The sequence below is a fragment of the Cyanistes caeruleus genome, chromosome Z (assembly GCF_971803275.1).
Source record: "Cyanistes caeruleus chromosome Z, bCyaCae1.hap1.1, whole genome shotgun sequence".
Classification (NCBI taxonomy): Eukaryota; Metazoa; Chordata; class Aves; order Passeriformes; family Paridae; genus Cyanistes; species Cyanistes caeruleus.
In genome coordinates this window covers 36,838,658-36,863,009 of record NC_141732.1, presented here as the reverse complement: position 1 = coordinate 36,863,009, position 24,352 = coordinate 36,838,658, and the positions used below count along the sequence as shown (strand labels likewise).

The 24,352-nt window shown below is 43.0% G+C and overlaps 2 protein-coding genes across 11 annotated transcripts in view; both read left to right on the top strand.

Moving 5' to 3' along the window:
- NRG1 (neuregulin 1) overlaps window positions 1-24,352 on the top strand; it is a 448,500-nt gene that overhangs the window by 333,040 nt on the left and 91,108 nt on the right. For 2 of the 10 annotated variants that reach the window (XM_023943742.2, XM_023943741.2), the window contains exon 1: window positions 18,918-20,186. The exons of 5 other annotated variants lie outside the window; for them this stretch is intronic. In XM_023943742.2, coding sequence (XP_023799510.1) covers window positions 19,559-20,186 — 628 coding nt within the window. In that variant the 5' untranslated portion in view covers window positions 18,918-19,558. Of the gene's footprint in view, window positions 1-18,625; window positions 20,187-24,352 lie in introns of those variants that run through there. 3 more of the 10 variants (XM_086868218.1, XM_023943743.2, XM_023943744.2) reach the window with 2 other exon arrangements.
- LOC147648362 (uncharacterized) lies at window positions 18,948-19,109 on the top strand. The gene has a single exon (XM_086868226.1). It carries the CDS (start codon window positions 18,948-18,950, stop codon window positions 19,107-19,109), a length of 162 nt encoding a protein of 53 aa, XP_086724352.1.

Sequence of the window (24,352 nt, the reverse complement as noted above, 5' to 3'; positions counted from 1 at the left end):
CCCAGCCCTCCCAACTTTAGCAGCCATTGTCACTGCTCTTGAACAGAGATGTGAGATAACACATACTGCACTTACTGTCCAAGCCAACAGAGGAGACAACTGTTTTCCCAACCCTGAGCATCTGGCGCTTTTATTTGTCCATTTGTTTCTGTTTCATTTATTCAACTCAGAAAAGCTCCTTTCTTTTCTGCTCCAGAGCTTTAAATGTTCAGAATTGAATTGAATTGAATACTTCCTTGAATAAGGAAGGATTTGACTGGTCACAGCTCTGCAGCCTAGAGTTTTACCAATACCATGTGCCGTTGAGGTTATCTAAAGGTTACCATTTATACATGGGTGCTAATAGACCTTCAGAATTTAATACAGTGATTATTTTTCTGAGGTTTATAAAGTGGAATCTGACCTCTATTACTGATGTCTTTCTGGTAATATTCACAATGATCCAAAACATGACTCTTAATAACACAGTCAAGTATCTGACAGGTATTTAGATGAGCTTTCCAAAATGTCAGCATATTTGATGAGAAGTATTACTGGAATGGTTGGTTTCTAAAAGAAGAGGATAAGCCACGCTCCAGGGAAGAAATATTAGGGTGTTTTTTCAATAATATATATTTTGCAGGCAGATACCCAGCTGTGAAAGCTGCAGCTACCTGCATTATAGAAAGCTACTCATTTGATCTACTGGTGCCAGTTGTGGCACAAACTGCCAGTGGCAGAAAGCTTTTTCTAGTCTTTTCAAATTAGAAGTGAGGTAACCACATGTGATGCTTTTATTTGTTTGAAATGTCTGTGTTTTTATATATAGTAACTGAGAATGTTCTTTCAGTTGTACCTAAAATTCTGTTGTTAGCTTTCAAATACTGACGTCCAGTGGCATAGGACATTTGTTCAACAGTTTAGTTATTGTTCTGAGAGAACAGTAGCTTCAAATGTCTGGTGCTTTCCCCTGATTAAATGCCACCCCCCACCCCTCACATCTCCCCCCACCCCCCCACCGCCTTTTTCCATTCTAAGAAAGTCCAAAACTTGCACTGATTGTTTTGAATTCTTTAATATTTTTTGTTATTAAAACAATACAAATATGGAGTGATTCCACAGGACACATGATGAAATAGGATTGGAGCCTAATCTTGCACTGTACTTTCTATACTGTTAGTCTGACTTCTATTATTTTATTATTTCCCTGGATTGGCTCTTTCCTTCCATTTCCCACTGGGGAAATATTTGGCTTAAAACAAGCTGGAGGCTATGCATAGTTCTTGAATACTTTAATGATCTACACAAAACCCATTAGCTGACGCAGTAGCAACTAATACTTGACAGACAGTAAGATAACAGTTGTCTCAAAGACTGTGAGAGGCCAGAAGAATCTTAAACACTAGTCTTGCAGGAAGGACGAAGAGTTGCCTTGAGCAGTGATGCAGCTCATTCAAATGCATGTCGATCTGTCTTGATGAAGAGCTGGTGCTTCAGATCCCTGGTGTAATGAGCTCTGAATCAGATGCTGTTCTTGGCTACTAGGCAAGCTGCATCTGCAGAGTACATCCCTGTAACTCGTTTAAATATTTCTCACTTTGGAGGGAGTGGGTTAAGACAGATCCAGGGAAGGAATGCTGTGAACATAGATTTTGTGTCTTTTTTGGTGGACTAGTAGTCATGTCGGTGTAGCTGTGATCACTGAGAGTGGTGGATCAAATCCCAACCATCATGGGAGGTAACACAAGTCTGAAATCCTCTCCATGTGTGATCTCCATTTGGTCCATGCACTGGTGAAATTTCTTCCTGGAGTCAGGCAAGAGGAAACAAGACCTGGGTTAGGGACTGTTTACCTTAACATGTCCAATTGCATGTTTCCATCAGATGGAGAGGATTCTCAGTGTCCTACCCACAGTGTTTGCATCCTGCATCAAGTATGTAAGTGACCTCTCATGTTGGGAGCAACACCATGACTGAATTACACTTCCAAGGTCAAGACTAAATTCCAGCACCCTACTAATTCTTCCAGCCAAATAGACACCTGGAGAGTTACTGTTGTACTTACTGCTTGAGATATACATAGAAAATCTGCAGTAAAACTCTAGATAATTGGATGTGGATTGCATTTGCAATTATATGTTCATATGCATACATCAGAAACCTAATATTCACCCCAGCAAGAGAACACAGTTATATGTAGGCTGAGCAAATGGAGCTTTTCAATTTAAGTATGCAAATGAATTTCATACACACATGGACACTATTAGCAGATGGTCAGTAAGGAAGGCTGTGTACAGGGGAGGGAGTCTTTCCTTTTAATTTGATAAGAATCTGTTCCTATGGATGCTGTTTCATCCTGAGGAATAGCTTTTATTATCTGTAAATATCTTGTAAATTACAAGACTGCCATTCACAACAATCCAAGAGCATCATGTACAAAGTAGTGGTTGAAGAATTTTCTCTGGGTGGAGAAAAAAAGAAGTCAGAAGGAGAGAGTCAAATATTTTTCTTGTCATCAAATTTTCAGAATACAATGTGGCACAAGTAACTCTAGTAGAAACACATTAGCCAGAGCTGATGATTCACACATGATTGCTGGAAATTTTTAGATTCATTCAGGAAGAAAAGAATTCTTTAAAAAGACCTTTAAGAATAAATGGGCATTAGCCTACTCTGAAATGGGAGGTAGGTAGAGAATTGGTTATCTGTTCTTTACACCTGCTGCTCTAGAGTTCATCTGCTCTATCCTAGTATTGAAGGGGTGGTGGATCACAGGAGAAGACAGTATAGGCAGAAAGGAGAGGAAAGTGTGGTAGTATGAGCTGGCATTTGTGCTTAGCCTCCATTTCAGTCAGATCTCATCGCTCACTTCTTAGACACTGCCATATTCTTGGCATCTCCCCTTTTATTATCTCAAGAAATTGTCACTGTGACAAAGTACATTACAGCTTTTGTGAGAAATACTGACTAATAAGGGTCCTGTGAGTTTTTAAAGAGCTCTGCATTATTTTCTGCTCTTTGAGGACTCTTTCATCTCAGTCCTAGTCAGGATCATGTCTTGACCCTCAGTAGCTCTGCAGAAAATAGTTGTTTCAAGTAATTCTGAGCACAATCTCTGTGCACAGTGCCAACTGCCAAAGCTGATATATATTGAACAAAAGTCCCAGCTGTCAGCCAGTCAAACTGAAAGCATGTGAAGCAGTCATGGTGCTCTACTTCTTCTACCTGGCCACAGAAAGAATGGGTAGCTGACCTGTTCTGGAAAGCAGCATTTGACACTGGGCAGAATTTCTGCCACCAGCCCATGCTCACAGATGGTGGGGAAGCAGAACAGCCAGAGACATACATCAGCAGGCAGGCTGGCCAGCACCAGTGCCCACCAAGCCCTGTGTTCTTGTCTCACGCACAGGTAGCAACTAGTGCCTCAAGGACTTGGGGAAAGACACAACAAAAGATGACTCCTCTGCTAAATGGATTTTCTCCTACACTGTGACCATGAGAGGGAACTCAACCTTTCTGACTCCTGTTTTTCTCTAGTTAGATTTATGAGGAGTCTTGTCTCTTCTGTAATCTTGTTTGTATTACTTTATGTAACCTTGTTTGGTCTCTCCAATTTATATGTCAGTACTTTACTGATTACTGTCCACTATTTGTGGGCAAGGCCAAAAAGGGAGAGATAGGTACAAAAACTGTCCTTGTGGAAAACTGTGGACTTCTTTCCTTACCTAGAAAATAGGTAATCATCCTTGCCCTCCTGTGCTTAACTCTTCACATATATGCTACAACATGAGGTTTACTAGCCTGGGCATAAGAAGCATTTGGTTTTGTTAGTGCAGGAATGTTCCTATTTTCTATGCAACTATCAAATATTTTCTCAAAATTTCCCTAAGAGCTCTACTTGAATGGGGCCAAAGCAGATAAGTGCTTCTCAATGGGAGATTTTTTTTTCCTTTTCTATATCCACCTGGGAAAAAGAAATGTGTCCATTCCCCATACAGGAAAATCTGATTGCAGAGGACTGTAAAATCACCTGACAAGCTGCAGAAGCATAATTTGGCCTGTTCCTCAGAGTCCGCAAAGGCTCTTCTCTTAGCTCAAGAGATGGAAGGGCATGCCCTGACTGTCTGAAGGCACTCCCTTCACTACTCTGGTGATGTAAGATCATAAACTGGGAAGCTTTGGGGGTCTCATTTTGCAGTCCATGGGAAGTGCTGAGAAATATCCCTGTATCAGTCTTTTCAAGGCTTCTAACTGATCTTAAGACTGGCCACAGCTTGACCTGATCAGGGTTTATTTGTCCCGAAGTAGATACAATTAATATGTATCACCCACAATTAATATGTGGGTGAATATACAAGGAAAACAATGTCTTCAGCAGGGCATTAGCACAAGGCTTCTGTCACTGACACTCGCCTTTGCCCTGTCATTTCACCCACTGTGATTATAAATTCATCAAATATGTCTGGAGAATTTGCATGCTTAGCCTGCCTTGGAAAGAGGGGATTGTCTAGCTGTGAAAGGAGATTATGCAGCAATTTCCTCCTCAGCACAGCAAGACAATGAATCTGACTCTTCATTATAGAGGAAGGATGAGTAAGAATGTTTGCATTTCCTGTGCAGCAAGAGCAACATGAGCCGTGCTCCAGATTCCTTTGGGAATTTCCATGATCATCTCAATTTCAGACACAATGCATAATGTTACTGTGAGAAAAGATAGATGTTTAAATAGGATTGTTTGTGGGGAAGGGGAAAGGGATTGATTCACTAAACAATGTGTTTGATCTCTGCTAGAAAGACAGCTCTATGAAAGAAGACAGGCTCAAAATTAGTTACTTGAGTTTTAAAACTCATGCATTAATTACTGACAGCAGCAATGTACTTCTCAGATGGCCCTAGTTTTTACTAAATATTCACACACTCTCTCACCACTTATGAAAATATTTCCCTCCATTTACAAAAATATTTTGCTGTGTTTTCATTATGTGAAAGACTGTAAAGAAGTCTTGCAGTTACTTGCATACTTGCTAAATGAATGGAAAGAGGTCCCACAAAGCATCTGCCTCCTTCTCCTGCATTCTCACACTCGTGCTCAGGGTAGACACATGTAGTGCTGCTGGTCAGGCATCAAACAGTCTTTCTTTCCTGGAGTCTTTAACAGATTCGCAATCCTGCTTAGACTTTTTCTAACTTGAGGGACATCATACATCTGTAAGTGCAAATGTGTATCACAGGGGAAACAGCCACAAGGACATATTCTTCTGCTCAAAAAAGATTGTCTAGCAATTGGATGTTAACAAGACACTGGTCAGAGGAAATATTTCCTGAGCAGCCTTAAGCACATGCCTTAGGACTAGTATGTGTTTCAGGCTGGGAATCCCTGATCAACAGTTGGCTCCTGAGGACCAACCCATGAATTCTCAAATGCATGTGCAGAAACACCAGTGGATACCCAGAAAGACTTTTAATGCCTGAAAACTAAAATTATTTCTTACGAGAATTAGTCCAAACGATTGCCAAAAGTCGTTCCATGATCATGTGCTGAGTGGGAAGCCAGGCATGTATCCAGCACATTGAAGATGACTAAAATGGAGCATGGGAAGTTGTCTCCATGTCCATCCATCTCCTAGTTTCTGCCTTTGAGGAACTTCCTCAAAGTTCTAAGGAGGGAGAAAAGAAAAGAAAAAAAAAAAAGAAAGCATTAAACTATGATCATCTAAGATCATCTAAATGCACCTACTGTTTTTCTGTGAGAGAGTGCACCATGTCTCTTCCTTGTTCATGAAGTCTTCAAAAAAAGCTTCAGTGACCTTCACCTCTCTGATGTAAAAAGTATCATTTCCTGCAAAGTTGGAGACTTCCTTCAGCAAAAGGAACATGGAAGTTCTTCCTAAAACAGCCTATAGTACCAGTGTTGAAAGTATGCTCTCAGGAGAGAAAGAAGACTCCCAAGGGAGAGAAAAAAGTAGCCATGATAGGTTATTTTATAATAAAATCAAAAGCTTCTATTAACACCTTTGGTGAAGTCTATGATGACAAAAAGGATCTGAGCAGGATCCTGATTCATCCAGAACCCTGTAGGGTAAGGAGTGGAGGAGAGACACATACAGATGCAGGTGTGAGAAGGCAAATGAAAATGCCCAAGGCCACGAGGTTGGATCTGCCTGTTTACAAGGTTATGTCCATTTTAAGTGCCTGAGTACATTTTTTTTTTTTTAACTGGCTTCCTTTTTTTTTTTTTTTCCTCCCTCATAAAGGAAATGCAGTGACTGCACATGCCTTATTAAAAGATTGCTTGTTTGGCTGGTGGCCATAGAAGAATAATTATTCTTATTGCTCAATAAATCAAGTTACTGTCATTTTAAACACTCTAGCTGAATTCCTGATGAGTACATGAAAGAGTTAAATCTACCACTGTCATGCTACCACAGCATTAAAATATCTGCAAATTTTGAGAACATAAATTGTATGCTCTCTTGTAGCATAAATTTGGAGCCTAAGCAAAATCCTTATAAAATTATGCCGTTCTGTAAAAGTCTTACTCTTACTTGCAAAATATACAAGTATAACTATGGACTAGTAAAGTGCAAATAAAATACATGCAGAGAAGCAGCCTTTTGAATTTGTAGGTATTTCAAATGCCTTTTAAAAATTTTAAATAAACTGCTTAAAATGTTAAATATTTTTTTCATTTCAGTTAACACAGCTTTTCTTATGTACAATAATAATCAGGCTATCCTGGACTGGAGGGAATGTTGATTTAATTTGAAGTGCTGGGCTCCTTCTCTGGGAGGTTTTTTTGTTGCTTTAGCAATTGAAAGCCTTTCTTTCCTAATACGATTAGCCCAAATAATTACCAAAGGATTTCTCTGTCATCTAAGCACTGTTCCCCACTGTGGTATTAAAAAGCCTGTCTTCAGTACAGAAATAGTCAATGGCTGTGGGTAGCTGAAGAGGTCATAGTTAACTATGCTGCCACTCCATCCAGAGGAAGTCTTCTACAAAGGCAATACTGCAGTGGTTTTTTACCCCAATCTCCATTATGCCCAACTGTTCCCATTGCAGGAAGAATAAACATTTGGCAAGAAGCCACTAGGTGGGTTCTGACAGATAGTGGGGTGAAGTGAGGGACCACAGCCCAAATGGTAGGTGTCATCACAATCCTTTGCAGTGCATGTTCAGTAACTTGCAAGTGATCTGGGATAACAAATTGCACACATTGCATGTGTGCCAAATTTGATGCTAGCCAGCCCTTTGGCTCTGAATGCAGACCAGGGTCCTTCCCTCTGATCTACTGGGAAGGGAGTCTACTTGAGGTTTTTTGGCAGATCTCTGAATTTGTAAGATACATCAGCAGTCTGTGGGAGAAGCTTATGGCTCTTCAGCTTTAGGACAGCTCCTTGCTGATTTTTACACTTTCTACATTTTAGGCACTTTATCAAGAGCAGTTACAAATTTTGTACAAAGAAAGAAAACCCTTGAGGAAGGGGAAAAAAGAAATTGTGACTCAGGTTGAAACTGCACAAAGGCATTCTGCTGGGGAAGTAGGTCTGAATTAGTGTCTGTGACTTTAATATGTGTATCTAATCTGTAACTTTATTACTAGTTCAAGTCATGCAGTATGTTTCTGCTGTTCTAAACCTTCATTTCAGGAGTTCTGGCTCTGTATCCATATTCTGTGCAGCATAACATGTTGTACAGAGTAACAGAAAATTGAATCTGAAAGGCATTATTCAGCATTAATGTACCAGTTCGACAGATACGTGTTTGTAATCATAGGTCACTGTTTGGTGTGACAGGAAATGAGCACTTCCGGCCTGACCTGTCTGATATTCCTTGAAATCACAGGATGCATATGCATACTTTTACCAGCTCACTGTGAACACTCTTGTTTTGGTAGGAAAAAGGCATGGTAAAGGTCTTTATTTAGGGTGCTTCTTCTCATGGGGTACTATCTGTACCCGTTTCCTCTCTGCCTGGCCTCTGGAGACTTCCAGCTTGTCTAATTGGTTTTGAACATAATCACACTCATGTATCAAAGAAAATACACAACTTTATTGTTGCAACTTGATTGTTCCTGGAATAATTCTTACATGCTGTCCATTGTTGCTCATCTCAATGGTAGATTCAGATGCATCATTGCTCCCAGCTTCTGTGCTTTTCCAAATAGCTGGTATTATTTAGCTTTTTCAGTTGGAACTCATGGAAACTGTCTCATTATCCAATGCACAGGGAAGCTGACTGTTGCCAGTAGCTACAACTTACCTCTATACTGGTAAGCAGTAAACCTGAACTTTCTGTCTGCTGCAGCCACATTAATAATGCATAATGTTTCCTGTAATTACATACATGCACAGAGGTTACTTTTGTTTTGTTGTTTGGTTGGTTTTTTTTAATTTGTTTGTTGAATTTACTTTTTTTTTTTTTTGTCAGAGGAGGAAGGAAGATGGAGGTGGGGGGTAGAAGGTGGTGGAAATATATACAAGTAATTATTAATGTTGATGAGACCCCAGGTGCATAGGTTTTTAATTAGCCCATGTCTAAGCCTAATAGTCACTCTTAGGGTAATACTAGCACTTCTTAAGCAGGCTAGTTTAGAAAGGGAAGTGTATTTTCTGCTCACACCTGCACTGTGTAGTGTTACTAGCACATACTCAGCAATGTGGGCCAAAATGTTATCTTTTTGTTTTTTTTAAGTTCACTTAGTTAAATTTTAGTCTTACTGTATTCTTCGAGGCAGTCTCAAGGAGTGAACTCTATGCAGCTGCAGAGGGCTGCTTTCCTGACAAAACCATGAGCTGATGCCTGACAATGGAAAGGAATTCAATATACCAAACTTCACCTATCTTTCAAATGTTAGTAACAAGGCCTACAGAGAATGATTTCAAATTGATGAGTGGAGCAGGAGCATGATCTCTACTCTTCAGAGCAAAAGGAGTTCAAAATTCAAGACTCCCTGCTTTTTTCTTCCTTAACTGAACTGAAGGCTTCTGGAATAAGTAGAAGGGTTTTTCCCATGAATGGATGTCAGCCTGGTCCATCCTTGGGAGCCTGGTCTTTGCCCTGTGGAGCTGGTGCCTTTAGAATGGAATCTATTTTGGTCGCATCCTTGTTTTCTCCTCTAGATTGTGCAAAGTTGTTAAAATGTCGTTCCTTTGTTGGAAACCCTGAAGGAAGGACAAAGGATTTAGTGTGAAATTAGAAACACTGAGAGGTTTTTCTGCCCTTTGGCAGCTTTTAATTTAATTGGAGTTAAGCAACAGTTAAGCAGTATGCAGAGTTTAAGCAAGAGCAAAACATCTCTCAAGTGAAAGCATGTATTAGATCCTCAGTATTGCCATAGCTGAGCAGGCTGAAATCTTGCTCACACTGGCAAGGTATTTGACCTTTGCAGAAGCAAATTTCTGAAGGAATGGGAGAGTTTTATAAGGTCTGGCTTCAAACTGTAGCCCTAATCAGAAAGGGATTTAGGGAAGCTGTTCATCTCATCTGTGTGCATACAGGTGAAAGACACAAAGTGCCTTTTTCTTTTTCTTGCAGCACTGTAGGCTTTCCTTCTCCACAGCCACCATTTCCACCACAGGCATAGTGTACACCTACAGAGGTGTACATGAGGACAGCTCTATTTTATTTGTCTTTCTCTCTGGATGCTAATTTGGTAGAGTTTGGCTACGAACACAGAATACAGGGTGACCTTAGCCCTGCCTCTCTGGACCACCCATTATAATAATCTTTCAGGGTAAATTCATTTATACCTCAGACACCCTCAAGAAGAAGGAAAAAAACAGGCTGTCCTCTCCATCCTGTTTTTGTAGTCTCACTACCATTCTGCAGCCTCTGCAGTGAAACACAGGCACACATAATGCAACCCCAGTGGACATGACCTGCAGTGTGAATGCAGGAAATGCTGCAGGAATAATGAATCCTTTAAATGAAATTACAGTTATAAGCTCATTCTGATACATATGTAGACATATATCAGCTCTATCAACTGCCTCTGATGCTTCATTTCTAGGTTGTCCAATGTCTTGCAGAAGGGGATGTTTCCAAAGCTGCATTACAGGATTTGTATCATCCAGTAGCCCATATTGCCCAGTGCTGTTGTATGTCCATGTGTTAAATATGAACAAGCTGTAATAAATCCATAAGGGTCTGCTCAGCGTCTGGAGCAGCACAGAGTCTGCTCTGTAGCCTTGAACTGCATCAGGCAAATGAAGATTTAAGTTTTCAGAGTTTCTTCTTGGCCATTTTCCTCTCTTGCTATTAACAAGACCCAGCCTGATGCACAAACATTGAAGTCCTGTGTGTAAGAAAAGTTAACTACCTTAAATCAATTGATTTCTGGAAAATTAGAGTTTTGCTTTTCTGCTAGACCATACAGAGCACAAAAAAGAGCCTGGATGCAGAAGTGATAAAAATGTGATGTGATAGGCTTTGCATTTAAAACACACTACGTAATAAAAACATATTTGATTAGACTGCTCAAAACTCATTGCTAAACATAAAATCTCCTTTGTCATTCTTATTTGAATTGCTCTTAATTTGCTGGTAACTGACAGTTTTCCAGCCAATGCAAAGGAGTGATTAATGCCTTCTATGGCCTTCTGAATGCACTAAGAAAGAATATTAAACATTAAATATTAAATGGTACTAGGTACTAAGATTCTGAGGCATGATGAAAGCTGTTGCTTTTGTTATTGCTGAGGTTTTGCACTTAAAAATATTGTGTTGCTTATCTGTTATCACTGCTTATCACTGTTTATAACAGTGGACATCCCAATTCTGCTAACTTGTGCATAATCAGACAACATGTAGACATCCTAACATGTGTAATTGAATTAATATTTCAATTTAAGATAAGGTGGATTCATTTCATTATTTAGAGGTATCTGTAGAAAGTTGCTAAGCAAGCCAGCTCTTGAGGTAAAATCATAATATTTTCTGCAAATAGAATTCTGAAATTTCTAAATTCTTAAAGTATAACTGTACTGTAAGATGTACTTTAAAAGTCCAAGCCACAAATATGTTAATGTCCTATCATTAATACATGTTCATTTAATGATACAGAAATTCCTCCATGCAGTTGGCTGGCTCCATGCCTTTGACTTCTTTCTTTTTACTTTTCTAGTAGAAAATCTATTAAATACACATGTCGTAAAAAGTTATTCAATGAAAAACTCCATGTGTGGTTAGAATATTAAGAAGTGAAGTAAAGTATGGTGCCTTAAGATTTAAAGAGCAGGTGTTGAGAACACTTGCAGGTACAAAGATAATTCTATTTATACAAAAAAAAAACCCAAAGGTGCAGTAAGTAGCGTCAAGATTTCAGAGTGATGTGTATCCTGTTGGGATCTTCTAAGGGCCTCTGCCCAGATTATTAAATTAAGCCCAGATTCAGGAAGAGCTTTGGGCCATAGATTGGCTATGCAAAGTCTTATGTAAGAAGACAAGATCAAGGGACTTCAGGCCTCTGGAGCACGGTCCTATTCTCTTTCTTCCAGCCTAGATATATAGATATAGATACAGATATAGATATTGATATAGCTATAGATACACAAATATATAGATATTTACAGGACCAGTATGGGAATTAGGGCTGAACAATGTTACTGCATTACTGCAAGTGATGGAACAGAAGGAGCAGAAAGAAAGGAGAGACAAGGAAAAGGATGATATTGCTGCCCAAACTGTTTATCATGGAACCACTGCACTGTGCTCCAAAAATGCCTTCTCAGTTCCTGAATTAGGCTCTGATTCAAAAAGGCACTTAGATATATGATGTGGCCCATCTCTAATCAGGAAGGCATTTCACCACTTGTTTAACTCCATGCACGTTTAAGTATTTTATTAACTGGGTGTCAATGAGGAGGGATAATCCCTTGATTCAGGGTTTTCAGGACCTTGACTCAAATTATCATTGTCCGGTGACTCTGCCAGCGGTCGGAGCACTGTGAATACAAAGGCGGACAGCACAAAATCCTGCATAGCAGAGCCTGTGCAAAGTAGCAGTATTGCCACTGTCCTAACAAATACCCATGAGGATTCTTTTTCTGTCTGAGTAAAGTGGTTCAAAAGCTGGAATGCACTGCTGTCATTGCCACAGTGTGAAAACAAATAATCGCAGTGGCCCCAGCAGGTTTGCTGGAGACTCCAGTGACAGAATGAAGGGGGTGTAAGACCTGAGAGAAAAAACAACCCCCAAAGAAAGGAATTTTAAAATATCTTAATTGCATGTGGACTTTCTCACTCTGCTTCTGCCCTCAGGCAGAAGAGCCTAGCAGAGTGCATTACTTGTCTTTGCACCTCTTAAATGTTCCTGGTCAAGATAATTATCATTAGCCTGAACAGTGGTAGGGACCATCTCAGTTTTGCAGCTTAGCAGAGGCTGGGGAAATGAGTCAGTGCCATTGATTAAAAACTGTGGCATTCATGGTTTGATGTCCTATTTCTGTGTCTTCTGTAGTGCCACTAGCTCTGCTTTAGAATAGGATGAAAGAAACTCAGTGTCTTACATTTCACTTGAAGATGAAAAGACTCAGAACAACTGTTTCGGTTCCCCTGAAATAACAGCCCATTTTATGGCAGTTTTCAGTTTCAATTACTGGCTGTAGCTATTTAAAGTATATACTTTTCTTAGAACAGCCATTGTAGTTGTATTGTTTTTTTCAAATTACTGTTTCTGCAAGACACAGCTATTGGACTTAGAGAGTGTAAATGCTTGGTGTAAATGTATACGTGTGATGCCAATACAGAAAATACTGCTACAGAGGCAACGTGAGCTCTCCCAGATGTTTTCAGAATCATTGCTCTTAGTCTACTGTTCTTCAGACATTTCCAAGAAACATACTAGTGTGAAGACCTGCTTCTGACACACCAATATAGCTGGTTTGGCTTGAGGGTACACAAAGGGTTAGAACATCTTCTTCATGTCTCCATCTTCTGTGTTGCCTGAGAGTAAGGGGTCTTCCCACAGCAATCCTTTATACCAACCAAATTAAGCCTACTAATGATTCTGCTGACACTGACATATTTTGCCTCATGTCTATGCCTGAATATGTGCTTATTTTTATTATTTCATCTTTTCTTGCCTTTTCTTAGAGGCTTGATGTTTCATCTCCTCACTCACATATGGCTGAAAATGGGCAGAGGGTTTAAAACAAATAAAGGGAAGAAGGTGATGGAAATGGGCAGAGTGTAAAACCTGCACTATCATCTTATGTTATGTTTGCTTTACATCAGGTGAAAATTAGGATGTATGTGTGCAGGTGACAGCTTTGTGTCACTTTAACATTTGGAGTTCCAGTGACAGGACCAGCACAGAAGCAAAATGATCTTTTCTCCTTGTGACATTTGAGCTGAGAAATGAGGTTCCTAGTAAGGCTTTTGGAAGGACTCAAAGAATGCTGGCATCAGTCCAGGGGAGATGGATTATGGAAGGGAGATTGGCGAAACACTGAAAGGATGAATAAATGATTTTGTACCACGTGTGATGGCCCACTCTTCTCACACCGTGACTGCTGGCAGTGATGTCGCCCATTGGACCTGATCACTTGCTTTGGGTCACTCCTCCATCTTTATATAGTGCACTTATTTAATTTGAAGAAAGTGCAATCAATAAAAAGTGATCCTTTTATCTTCCTCATCAATCTCTTAATGAACATGCACTTTTTTTTTCTTCTTAGATTCTTGGTTACAATGCTTTTAATTTCTCAATGCATGGTAAAAAAAGGGGCGCAATCAAACTCATGATGGAGCAGTTGGTGCTGCAAGTTCCTGGTTGCTTCCTACTGAAGAATGGGCAAGTTCTTAAAGGAAAGTGGCCATCTGGGGAAGGGGGTGCAGATGACTTGTCCTGCATTGATGTATGGTCCTCTGAGTATTCTTTCTTCAGCTGTCATACAGGAGAGCCATGAATAACCACTTGTGAAGAGGTATTTTAATTTCCTAATGTCCCAGCAGTTTCAAGACAGTAGATAATTCTTAAGGAATCTTTTTGTGGACTAAAGGAGGTAGATAGTTGAAATCCAATGGCTTCCAGGAGAATGACTCACCAAGCCTATTTTCCAGAATTTTCAGCAGGTTTGGGTCTTAATATGGTATGACTGAAGGGTCAGCTGAGTTAAATGGTACTTGTGCTCTAGTTTGCAGGATGATGTTGGTTGTAATCACACATCTGTTCACATCTTTGTGGCTGGACAGAGAAAATGGTACTCTGAATTTTCTTAATATGAAGTCCACCTCCTTTTTAGCACCTATAAAACTGGTATTTTGTGTTATTTCCTTGAGCCTTTTGGGGGTGAAACTTTGCAAAAAAAACCCCACTTGATTCTTTGCAAAAACACTCCGTGAAATAAAATTACAGTTTTCTAAGGCTCTTAGTTTCAACCTGTTATTTGGCAGGAGTCAAATCTCAGTCTAGATTAATTTCATTAGTGTAGACTCAAACTTCATTTTCCTGTAAGCCAAAGAGACCCAAGCTACGTGGGAATCAGGAATAAATCTTTGCACAAGAAGCTAACCTTATTGCAAACAGGAAAGTAATTTCCTTCCTTATCCTGCTGTATTTACCACCAATGGGCTACCCCTGTAAAACTTTGTTACCTTCAAGGTCATGCTCCCACACGATTTCTTCCAGAGCCTCCCTTCCAGGGAGCCAATTCCCAGCCACTCCTTCAGCCGGGGCAGAATCCGTGTTTAAGCGCAGCATGCCACTGCTAGCATGTCGCTGCAGAAATGTAAAAAGCTCAAGCCTGCAGCTGCAGGATAAAGCTTTTATGCATTGCTTTGGGGGCAAGGGCAACACAAAGAACCCCCAAAGACAGCAAACTTTACCTTCAGTTAATACTTTTATCTTCAGACCGAAAATGAGAGACCATCATCAATCAGCTTTTACTGCAGCCTCGAGAGCAGACTCGGAAAGTAATGTGCTCACGTACCCACCCACCCCGGCGCGGTAGCGAGCACGGGCTTTCATTTTGATCCAAAAGGTCCCGGGAGGAACCGGCCCGCGAGGTGTAGGATTGCGGCAGGGCAGGCAGGCTGTGTTCCGGCCCTGCCTCGGGCCACCTGTGGAGCGGGGCCAGGGAAGCTGGCTGGCCGATGATTCAGCACCTCCTTTCGCCCTCCTTGGCGGGGAATAGCGGGAGCCGCCAGGCAGGCACCCCGAAGGCGGGGGCAGCGTCCCGGCTGCCGCCCCGCTCCCCTCGCCGCAGGCCCCCCGCTCCCCGCGGAGCTGTGGGGCTGGAGCAGCTCTGCAGGCTTCCCTGCGGAGGGCGGCGGGAGGAGGAGGAGGAGGAGGAGGTCTGGGCAGAGCCGGCTGCGTGATGCTGAGGCAGGCAGGCTGCGCGCCAGGGCTGGAGGTGCGGCGGGGGAAGGGACCCGCAGCGGAGGAGGGCACTGCAGCCTGGCCGGGAGCCAGGGACCACGGGCACGCTGCGGCCGCGGAGCCGGCGGGGCTGTGCGGCTCTGCCTGCCTCCTGCCTGCCTCCTCCTGCCTGCCTGCCTGCCTGCCTCCTGCCTGCCTGCCTGCCTCCTGCCTGCCTCCTGCCTGCCTCCTCCTGCCTGCCTGCCTGCCTGCCTGCCTCCTGCCTGCCTGCCTTCCTGCCTGCCTGCCTGCCTGCCTGCCTCCTGCCTGCCTGCCTGCCTCCTCCTGCCTGCCTGCCTGCCTGCCTGCCTCCTGCCTGCCTGCCTGCCTGCCTCCTGCCTGCCTGCCTCCTGCCTGCCTGCCTCCTCCTGCCTCCTGCCTCCTGCCTGCCTGCCTCCTGCCTGCCTGCCTCCTCCTGCCTGCCTGCCTCCTGCCTCCTGCCTGCCTGCCTCCTGCCTGCCTCCTCCTGCCTGCCTGCCTGCCTGCCTGCCTGCCTCCTGCCTGCCTGCCTCCTGCCTGCCTGCCTGCCTCCTGCCTCCTGCCTGCCTCCTCCTGCCTGCCTGCCTGCCTCCTGCCTCCTGCCTGCCTGCCTCCTGCCTGCCTCCTGCCTCCTGCCTGCCTGCCTCCTGCCTGCCTCCTCCTGCCTGCCTCCTGCCTTCCTGCCTGCCTCCTGCCTGCCTGCCTGCCTGCCTGCCTGCCTCCTCCTGCCTGCCTCCTCCTGCCTGCCTGCCTCCTGCCTGCCTCCTCCTGCCTGCCTTCCTGCCTTCCTGCCTGCCTGCCTGCCTCCTGCCTCCTGCCTGCCTGCCTCCTGCCTGCCTGCCTGCCTCCTCCTGCCTGCCTCCTCCTGCCTGCCTGCCTCCTGCCTCCTGCCTGCCTGCCTGCCTGCCGGCAGGAGCTGCTGCGGGCGGGATGGGCCTGACGGTGGAGGAGAAAAAGGCACGGAGAGATGCTGTCCAGCCTCAGCCAGCTGGGCTGGGGCAGGAGCCCTTTGGAAGAGCCCATTCCCGGTCCCTGCGAGCTGGCGGCCCCTGCGGCAGCAGGCTGAGAAAGAGGGCGATGTCCCCACATGCAGAGGAGCCCCTGAATGTGTCCCACATGCAGGGGTTTGAGTGTTCGGTTTAACTTCGTGGCAGCCCTTGTAAGGAAGGTGCAAGATCTCCACGTTCAGCACCGCACCAGGAAGATGTGAGCAAAGCAGGAACATGTTTTAAAGGAGAGCAGATGAGTGTAGATAGGATGGAGGGTCACAAAGATTACTGGAGATTGAATGCAGGCAGTTTGCCAGGAAGACCAGTGAAGGAACACGACTGTGGATTAAACACGGGCTCAGAGAAGTGTCAGCAGGGAAAATTCTCTAACTTGAAATAGGAAGGTTGAAAAATCAGACATGGATAAAGAAGGAAAGTCCTTTAAGTGCTCAGATGCTGTAGTATTTAATCTGTGCAATAAACAGAATATTCCCAGCTGGTTCTCAATTTGCACTCCACTTTGAAGAGCGATGCTGTAGCTTCACACCTGAGGAACAACTTGGGTGTGCAAAAGTATGTTTAGTTTTCCCAGGTTTACCAGTTAATCAAATAAAAGGTACATCCTTTCTCTAGAAACCGTGCATACTTGTAGCCACAGACCAGCACACCTGTCACAGCAATGCTGCTGTTTTGTTACACTTTCTGCAGAGGTTGTGTTGTTACTACTGTTTGAAATAGGTTTTGAGATACTCCAGAGAGGCTGTGCTGATGCAGGATATTACCAGCAAAAGAGAACATGTGCTTTGTAATAAGAGAAGCCATGTATGTAAATATGCAGTGCAAGCTGTTCATTCTGTCTGAGGTTGCTGATCACGTCATTAACCTAAGGACCAGACACTTCAGTGGTAATGTAGGCTAGATTGCAAGATGATTTATCTTTTTACATTCTTTCAGAGAGTGTTATCACTGGCTTTGCTTTAAGGTAAATGCTCCAAGCACTTGACTGTAGTAGCATTGTGATTACTTCAGCTGGCTACTACAGCCTGAGAGGAAGCTTTGTGATCAGACATCCATCAATTAGTCCTTGAGATGACAGTCTGTAAAAACACTGTGGGATTCATTGAGATTTTGATAAATCTTTTTCATGCAAATTTTACTAATGTTCCCATGGAAGGGAGGGGTGAGATGGGAGTGGAGCTGGAGGCAGTGAGAGCATGGATAGAGCCAGATGCCTCTTTTGACACTACCAGAAATACATAACTACAAAGAAATTTACCTTTCATGTGCCTAAATAAGACACCATCAAAAATTAGTGCAGAGCAATTTGTAGCACTTGATTCTTTGTTTCCTTACGCATCCTGCAGCCATTTATACTAAGAAGAAAGGTGGATTCTCACCAGCAAAACTTCAAAACAAATGTTTTCATTAAGTTCAAGGAACTGGAAATTGTGTTATAAGCCCCTTGCCTTTCTTTATCTTTCATCTTTATTGTTACACAGGGGTAGTTTTCTGTGAGAGACAAGAGACTGGGAATAGATCTGATTCAAGTCTTGCTTTCATTATGTTAACCGGACTGTTGATTGATCCCTGTATTATTACTGTTCTGGTGGAAATGGTAGTGCTATGTACTAGTAAAGATGAGAAATGGCAGCCAAATTTAAAACAAAGTGTAAGCCTTTAATTAATACTAATAATAAATAATGAAATTGTTTACATTTTATTTTTTTTTTTTAGTCTAAGGTGTGTGAGGATTTATTCTAGCAACATGTGAGCCCTTGAAAAGTGCATTCAAGAATTGACTTTAGTGTGAACTCTGGGGGGTTTTGGCTTTGGAAAAGGGTCTGGAAATGAGGTTGGATAATAGAATTTTTTAAAAAGCATTTTTAATAACTTGATCTGTTTCAATAACTTGAATGAAAATTTATCAGAGGTGGGAATGGATTTGGGTTTTTTTTATTTCCTCTGCCTGATCTAAGATGCATTCCAGCCCTATTCCCAGGAAACAAAACTTACTTGGAAGCTTGGAAAGAAAAGCTGTTTCTAGGTGTCAGGCAGGGAGAAACTGTTCTGGAAAGAGGTCTTCCCCCCGGGAGAGATCGAATATCAGACTGAGCGAGCCCAGTCCAACCCAGAGCTCCCACTGACACCCGGTCCTTGCCGGAGGACTTTGCCATCGATGGCCGCCGCCGCCTCTGGCCACGCTTTGCCTGGAGAGAGGGAGTGGGTGGGTGCGCAACTCCTGTCCGCTCCCTCCCTTTGATTTGATGGCCTTTATTCCTCCTAATTGGATAAAATAGGAAGTCACTGACAGTCCTGCGTTGCTGGGTGTACTGATTTCACTCAGAGCAGCCCTGCAGAGTGCGGGGGGTGGGGTAGGGGAGGAAGGAGCGAGTCTGTACATCAGGGAAACAGGCTGCGAGGGGGCTGGGGAAGCGGGGCGGGGGGGAACGGAGGAAAGTGAATGAGCGCTCAAGGAGGACAAAGAGGGAGGGGAGATAAAGGGAGTTACCACCGTCTTGGCATCGCTCTTGCTTTCAAACCTCTCTGTAATGATATTGTTTGCAGTGATGCTCAGACAGCGAGCACCTGCTGCTCTGTAATGATTCAGCCTCTTTCAGCCGCCGCTGTAACACGACAGGATGCTGCTGCTACTGTCACTTCTGCCGCTGCCGCTGTTGTTAGAGATTTTGCTTTTGCTCCTTCTACCGCATGACAATTGTTTTCCTCGTCTAAGCAGATACCAGCCTCAGATGCTCAAGGTGAGAGTCTTGCCTTTCGCTCTGGGCTACTGGTTTACTTAATCCGGTTAGTTTGTTCAGTGTTCGTGGTTTTCCTTATCTCATCACCCTCCTTCCCCCTGTTTTGTTTTGTTGTGCTTGCTTTTGGGGGAATGTTTCTTCCCCCTGCAGAAGAGCTGGAACTGCTTGAGAGGCGTTTAAGGAATTATAAAAGTGGCTAGCAAACAGGAGCTCAGTAATTGCAAAGCTATTCTCACTTCAGAGAAGCAGAGACAGTGACAGAGGGCTTGGGGGCACAGGGACTGGGGGGATCTAATTTTTCCTGTGCATTACTCCTCTCCCAGTTTGGATGATGTTGCTGAGCTTCGACCTTTTATTGACTCCCACTCTGTGATTTTTGCAGAGCACTGTGACTATTACTACCGTCTCTTTTTGTCTGTGTCTCACAGTAATGGACTGTGATAGAGTTAAGGCCTTTTGGAGGTGAGCTGTTTGAGAGCTGATGCTTAAACATGTCTGAAGTAGCTGCCGACACTTTCCCCAGCCCCTCAGCACAGCTGAGCCCTGATGTGTCCCTCAGCGGGCTCCCGGATGAGGAGAACATGCCGGGGACCCAAAGAGAGGACAGGAGGGTCCAGGGGATAGCAGGCCTTGCCGCAACCTGCTGTGCGTGCCTGGAGGCAGAGCGACTGAAGGGCTGCCTCAACTCTGAAAAGATCTGCATCGCCCCTATCTTGGCTTGCCTGCTTAGCCTTTGCCTCTGCATTGCTGGCCTCAAGTGGGTCTTTGTGGACAAGATTTTTGAGTATGACTCTCCTACCCACCTTGACCCTGGGAGGATAGGACAAGACCCAAAGAGTGCTGTGGATCCTACAGCTCTGTCTGCCTGGGTGCCTTCGGAGGTGTATGCCTCACCCTTCCTCGTACCTAGCCCCAAGAGCAAGGCTGAAGTGACAGTGCACAGTGACAGCTCACTTGTACCCTCCAAACCGTTCCTCCAGCCTTCTCTGTATAACCGCATCCTAGATGTTGGGTTGTTGTCCTCTGCCGCGCCTTCGCTGTCACCACCCGCCCTGGAGCCTACCACAGCGTCTCAGGCACAAGCAACAGAAACCAATCTCCAAACTGCTCCAAAACTTTGTAAGTAAAAGCTATGTGTTTCTCTGGTTTTTTTTTCCCTTCCACAAAAAAAAAAAAAAAAAAAGAAAAGAGAAAAAAAAAAAGAAGAGAGAAAAAAAAGGCATTTAACTGTTCTGGGACTATCTACAAGGAAGGCATGTGATTGACTTGCAAAGCTTAAGCATGCTAAGATAGGTATAGTATGGTTTGCCTTCTGAGAACTGCATCTGGAGTCCTCAGAACTAAGTTCTGTATGCAGGACTTTATCTGGGATGCGTGTAAAGGGCTAGTTACCACCGTTTTCTCTGCATCCACTTGTAGGGAAGTATGTGATTTGCTTCAAGGATTTATCTGATAGCTATACCACATGGTGTATTTTTCTTATAAATTGGCTTTGTCTCCTGTGTTGGATCTTCCATGTGTGTTCTTTGCCTTGCCTGCAGAGCACTTCTGGTACATCCTTCCTGAAGTCTGTGGCTGGCAAATATCCCTATAATCCTCATGAAACTCTCAGAACAGTGAGAAAAAGTGACAGCAGGTTTGAAGAAGTTAGAAACTGGGAACTATTTACTTAGCATCTAGCTTATGATCTTTACCTTTCTCATAAGAGCAAAGCATACATTTCTCTGTGTCTTTCCCCATCTCTAGGAGCTGTTCTTTGTTTAACTTGTTTCTCATGTATTGCTTTACTGCCTTTTGTGGGGCATTTCAGGAAAGCATTCTTGCCGATGTAGAAAGAGTCAATTTCCAAATTAGTCTTTGCTCGTCATAAAAACAAACAAAAAAAGGTATCTGCATTATTTTCTCAGTAGTTATCATAAAGCATCAAAATACTGCATTGCTGAAGTGTCATTTCTTTGACATTCATGATTTTAACCTATCAAATTCAAAGCAGATCAAGCCAGCAATTCCTGAGCTGTGTAAAGCTGTATAACTCTAGTAAAAGAGAAGGCAGCACTCTTCTGCTGAGAGCACAGGGCTCAGGTTTCCTGTGGAAAGCTGCAGTGATCAGAGCGAAAAATTGCATTTCTCACAAATTTCCTCGCAGAACCCCATGTCATTTATTCTCCATCATGCCTTCCCTATAATACTGCGGGTTGGCCACATTGAAGATGGCACACACTGGACCTCACCCTGGAGCTCTGAAGTCACCAGAAGTTCACTTCTAATTTTAGCCACACTGGGGCTGGACTTGGTATAGATAGATATGCGGTTTTTGGATTAGATCTCACATTTTAGGCCAAACACCTCGCCAGTGAAAATGAGCATAACTACAGTGATTTCAGAGGAGGTCCTTTCAGCTGAGAGTCAATCTTGAACAGCAGCTCCAGAATCAATGAAAGAAAGTTCTGAATATTCCTGTAGAAACCCTGCTGCATTTTGCTTAGATAATGGGTGACAGCCATCCTTCAGATTAAAAGTAATTTGTCAGATGGAAACAGTCTAATAGAGAAATACTGCTGTACCATTAAATGACAGGGGGCTTTGTCTGTGGTATTACTTGAATTAACCACCTTTGCAATTAAAATAGAACTATACTAAGTGAGCTTTTCTTTTAAATCTTGCTGATGCATAAAATCTTTTTTTAAGTGCAAATATTATGACATTAATTATATGACTTTTTAACACATTTTGCTTCGTAAAATGACCAGAGACTGCTATTCAGTAACAAGTGCCTCAAGAATCCCTCTTGAATTTCCACATATGTGGCAAAACTTTATCAATAACATGCTTGCTAACTTCATCTCTGAAGTAAAGGAAGAGGCAGAGGGTCACAGAAAAGATTCTTTGGAGCTGTCACTGACGAAAAGCCATTATCTGCATTCAGATCTGCTCACATCTGGGAAATGAATGGTGGTCCAGAAGTTAGGTGGTTAAGTGTACGGGTTTTTTTTATTGTGATTTGGGGGTTTTGTGTGTATAGGAGTTTTGGGGGTTTGGGTTTTTTGTTTATTTTTACCTTATTTTTTAAAGATAAACGTGTTTAAAAGCATTGTAGACTTCCATAGATACAGACTGAAAGGAGAGGGAGAACTGATAGCAGATCAAGTTTGGTTTGCTCTGGGGGAGAATGCTGTGTAGACAGAATTTATTCTAACTGTGGCACATAATTCTGACTGTGGCAAGCGTCTCTGATTCTCTGCAAAGAAAAATTAAGAAAATCTAGCTAGGAAAAATACACTGCAGAAGGTCTGCCTAAGTATTCCAAGAGGCATGAAAAGAACTTTTTTGGACAGCTCTTAAAGCACTGTCTTGGGGTTTTTGAAACAGCTGCATTTCATTGTGTTTTATGTAGACCAAGATTTGTTGGAGAGGTTGACAGATTGCATCAGTGCTAACTTTTTTTTTTTAATGCCTTTGACTGCTATAAAATTCTCAGTGACATGGCTTGAAAAGTAGCATCTGCAAATTGGATTGTCCCTTCTTTTGCCTTTCAATGTCCTTTTTTTACTTTTCAGGCAGAGTGAGGTAACATGTCCCCAGAAAGTCCTTTGTGTGCTGAATTTTTTTTTCCAGTGCAGAAATAAAATATAGAAATAAAAATATAATTAAATAATGAAGAAAAAATTCACATTTCATATTCTGTGCTTGATGTACTGTTTCTGAACCTATCCCTTCCATGAGTTTCCAAATCCTTTTCTCCTCTCTTTTCTGTCTTACTCAGCATATTCCCCCTTAAAGCTATATCCTTCAAGGTCATAGTCTGCAGAGGGCTAATTGATTCTTCTTTCTCCTGGAGCCTGGAAGAGAAAGCAGAAGAGAGACAATCCTGATAATTGTGTCTGGTGTATTAGATTCAAGACTGGTCTTGCTCCTTTTGTTATTCTTTGCCCTTTATCAGAATCTATATCTATGCCTTTTATACAGAAATATTTCTTTCTGTTTAGCTTACCTTTTGTATTTTAATATAACTTTTCCTTTGCTGAAAGAGGAAGGAAAGGTGAATGTTTTAAAGCTTTCCCATATTTAGGGAGCCTGTCAGTCTTAGCATAATTACACCAGAGAGGATATTATTACAAGCAGGATATAATAATACATCCTAACCTACAATCTCACTCCCTCTGAGAAGACATGCAGATTGTAATAATGCTAACTCAGTTCAGGAGCTAAATTTCACTTCTTCTATCACTATCATCTTTAAATACAATTTCACCCTTTATCCAGGCTGGTTAGAGATTCAGCTCTGTAGTACTGCAAAATCTGTGTTTCTGTAATAATAGCTTTTATATATCGGCAAACCAACCATACCCCTCTTTAAAGGTCTTCCTACAGCCTCCTCTTTCCACTTAAGAAGATTTCTCCACAAAACACCCAGAAAGGCCCACGTGGAGCTTGCCTTTCTGGCGTGGCAGCTCTGCCAAAGCAGTGCAGCACTCCTGTGCTTTGGTTCAGAGCACTGCAGGGCTTGGCAGGCCAGCCCAAGCAGGCCTTGGCTTTGGGACCACAACTCTGATGACTTTGTGAAGTGCCACTGGGCACACAAGAGACGGGGCAGGAGACAGACCACAGCATGTTTTTTATGGTGTGGAGCAGAGCTAAAGGCCTATCAGAGAGCAGGGGCTGGAGGATGCACGTGCCCCGTGGCACATCCACACAGCCTCTGCATCCATCTCACTTTTGGCTTTCCTGGCCAGCTCAGGTACCATTCGCTGAGGGGCCAGCTGCACACATGCCATGCTGGTGGCCAGCAGATGATCAACAGGCGTGTCTTCATCTCCCTACAGCAATGGACCTGTGCCTGTCCCTTGGGAGGCAAGCAGGACTCCTTTTCATCTCACCTGTGCTGGCCCTCACCTAGAAAATGTGGCAAAGTGGAAAAAGGGTTCTACATTACTGTCAGCCACCTCTGACTGGGACAACTCCCCTCTCATGTTTCTGATTTCTGCTTCCATTTCAGGTGTGCTGGGTCAGTGTTAGCAAAGGATGCTGCTTTCTCATCCTCAGTGGAAAAAAGTTTAAAATTGCTTCTGAGGCCTGGTAGTGGCTGTTTACCTTGGAAATAGTTTCAGTTCCCCTCCTACTTTGACAAGCTCTACTCCAAGAGTAACAAGTTCCCTAATTATGGCAATGCTTTAAAGCATTCACTTTTCCTTTCTCTTTCAGCAAGGGAAAAATAATATTAAAATACAAAAAGTAAGTCAAAAGTAAAGGAATATTTCTGTATTGATAAAGGCATGCTATAATAA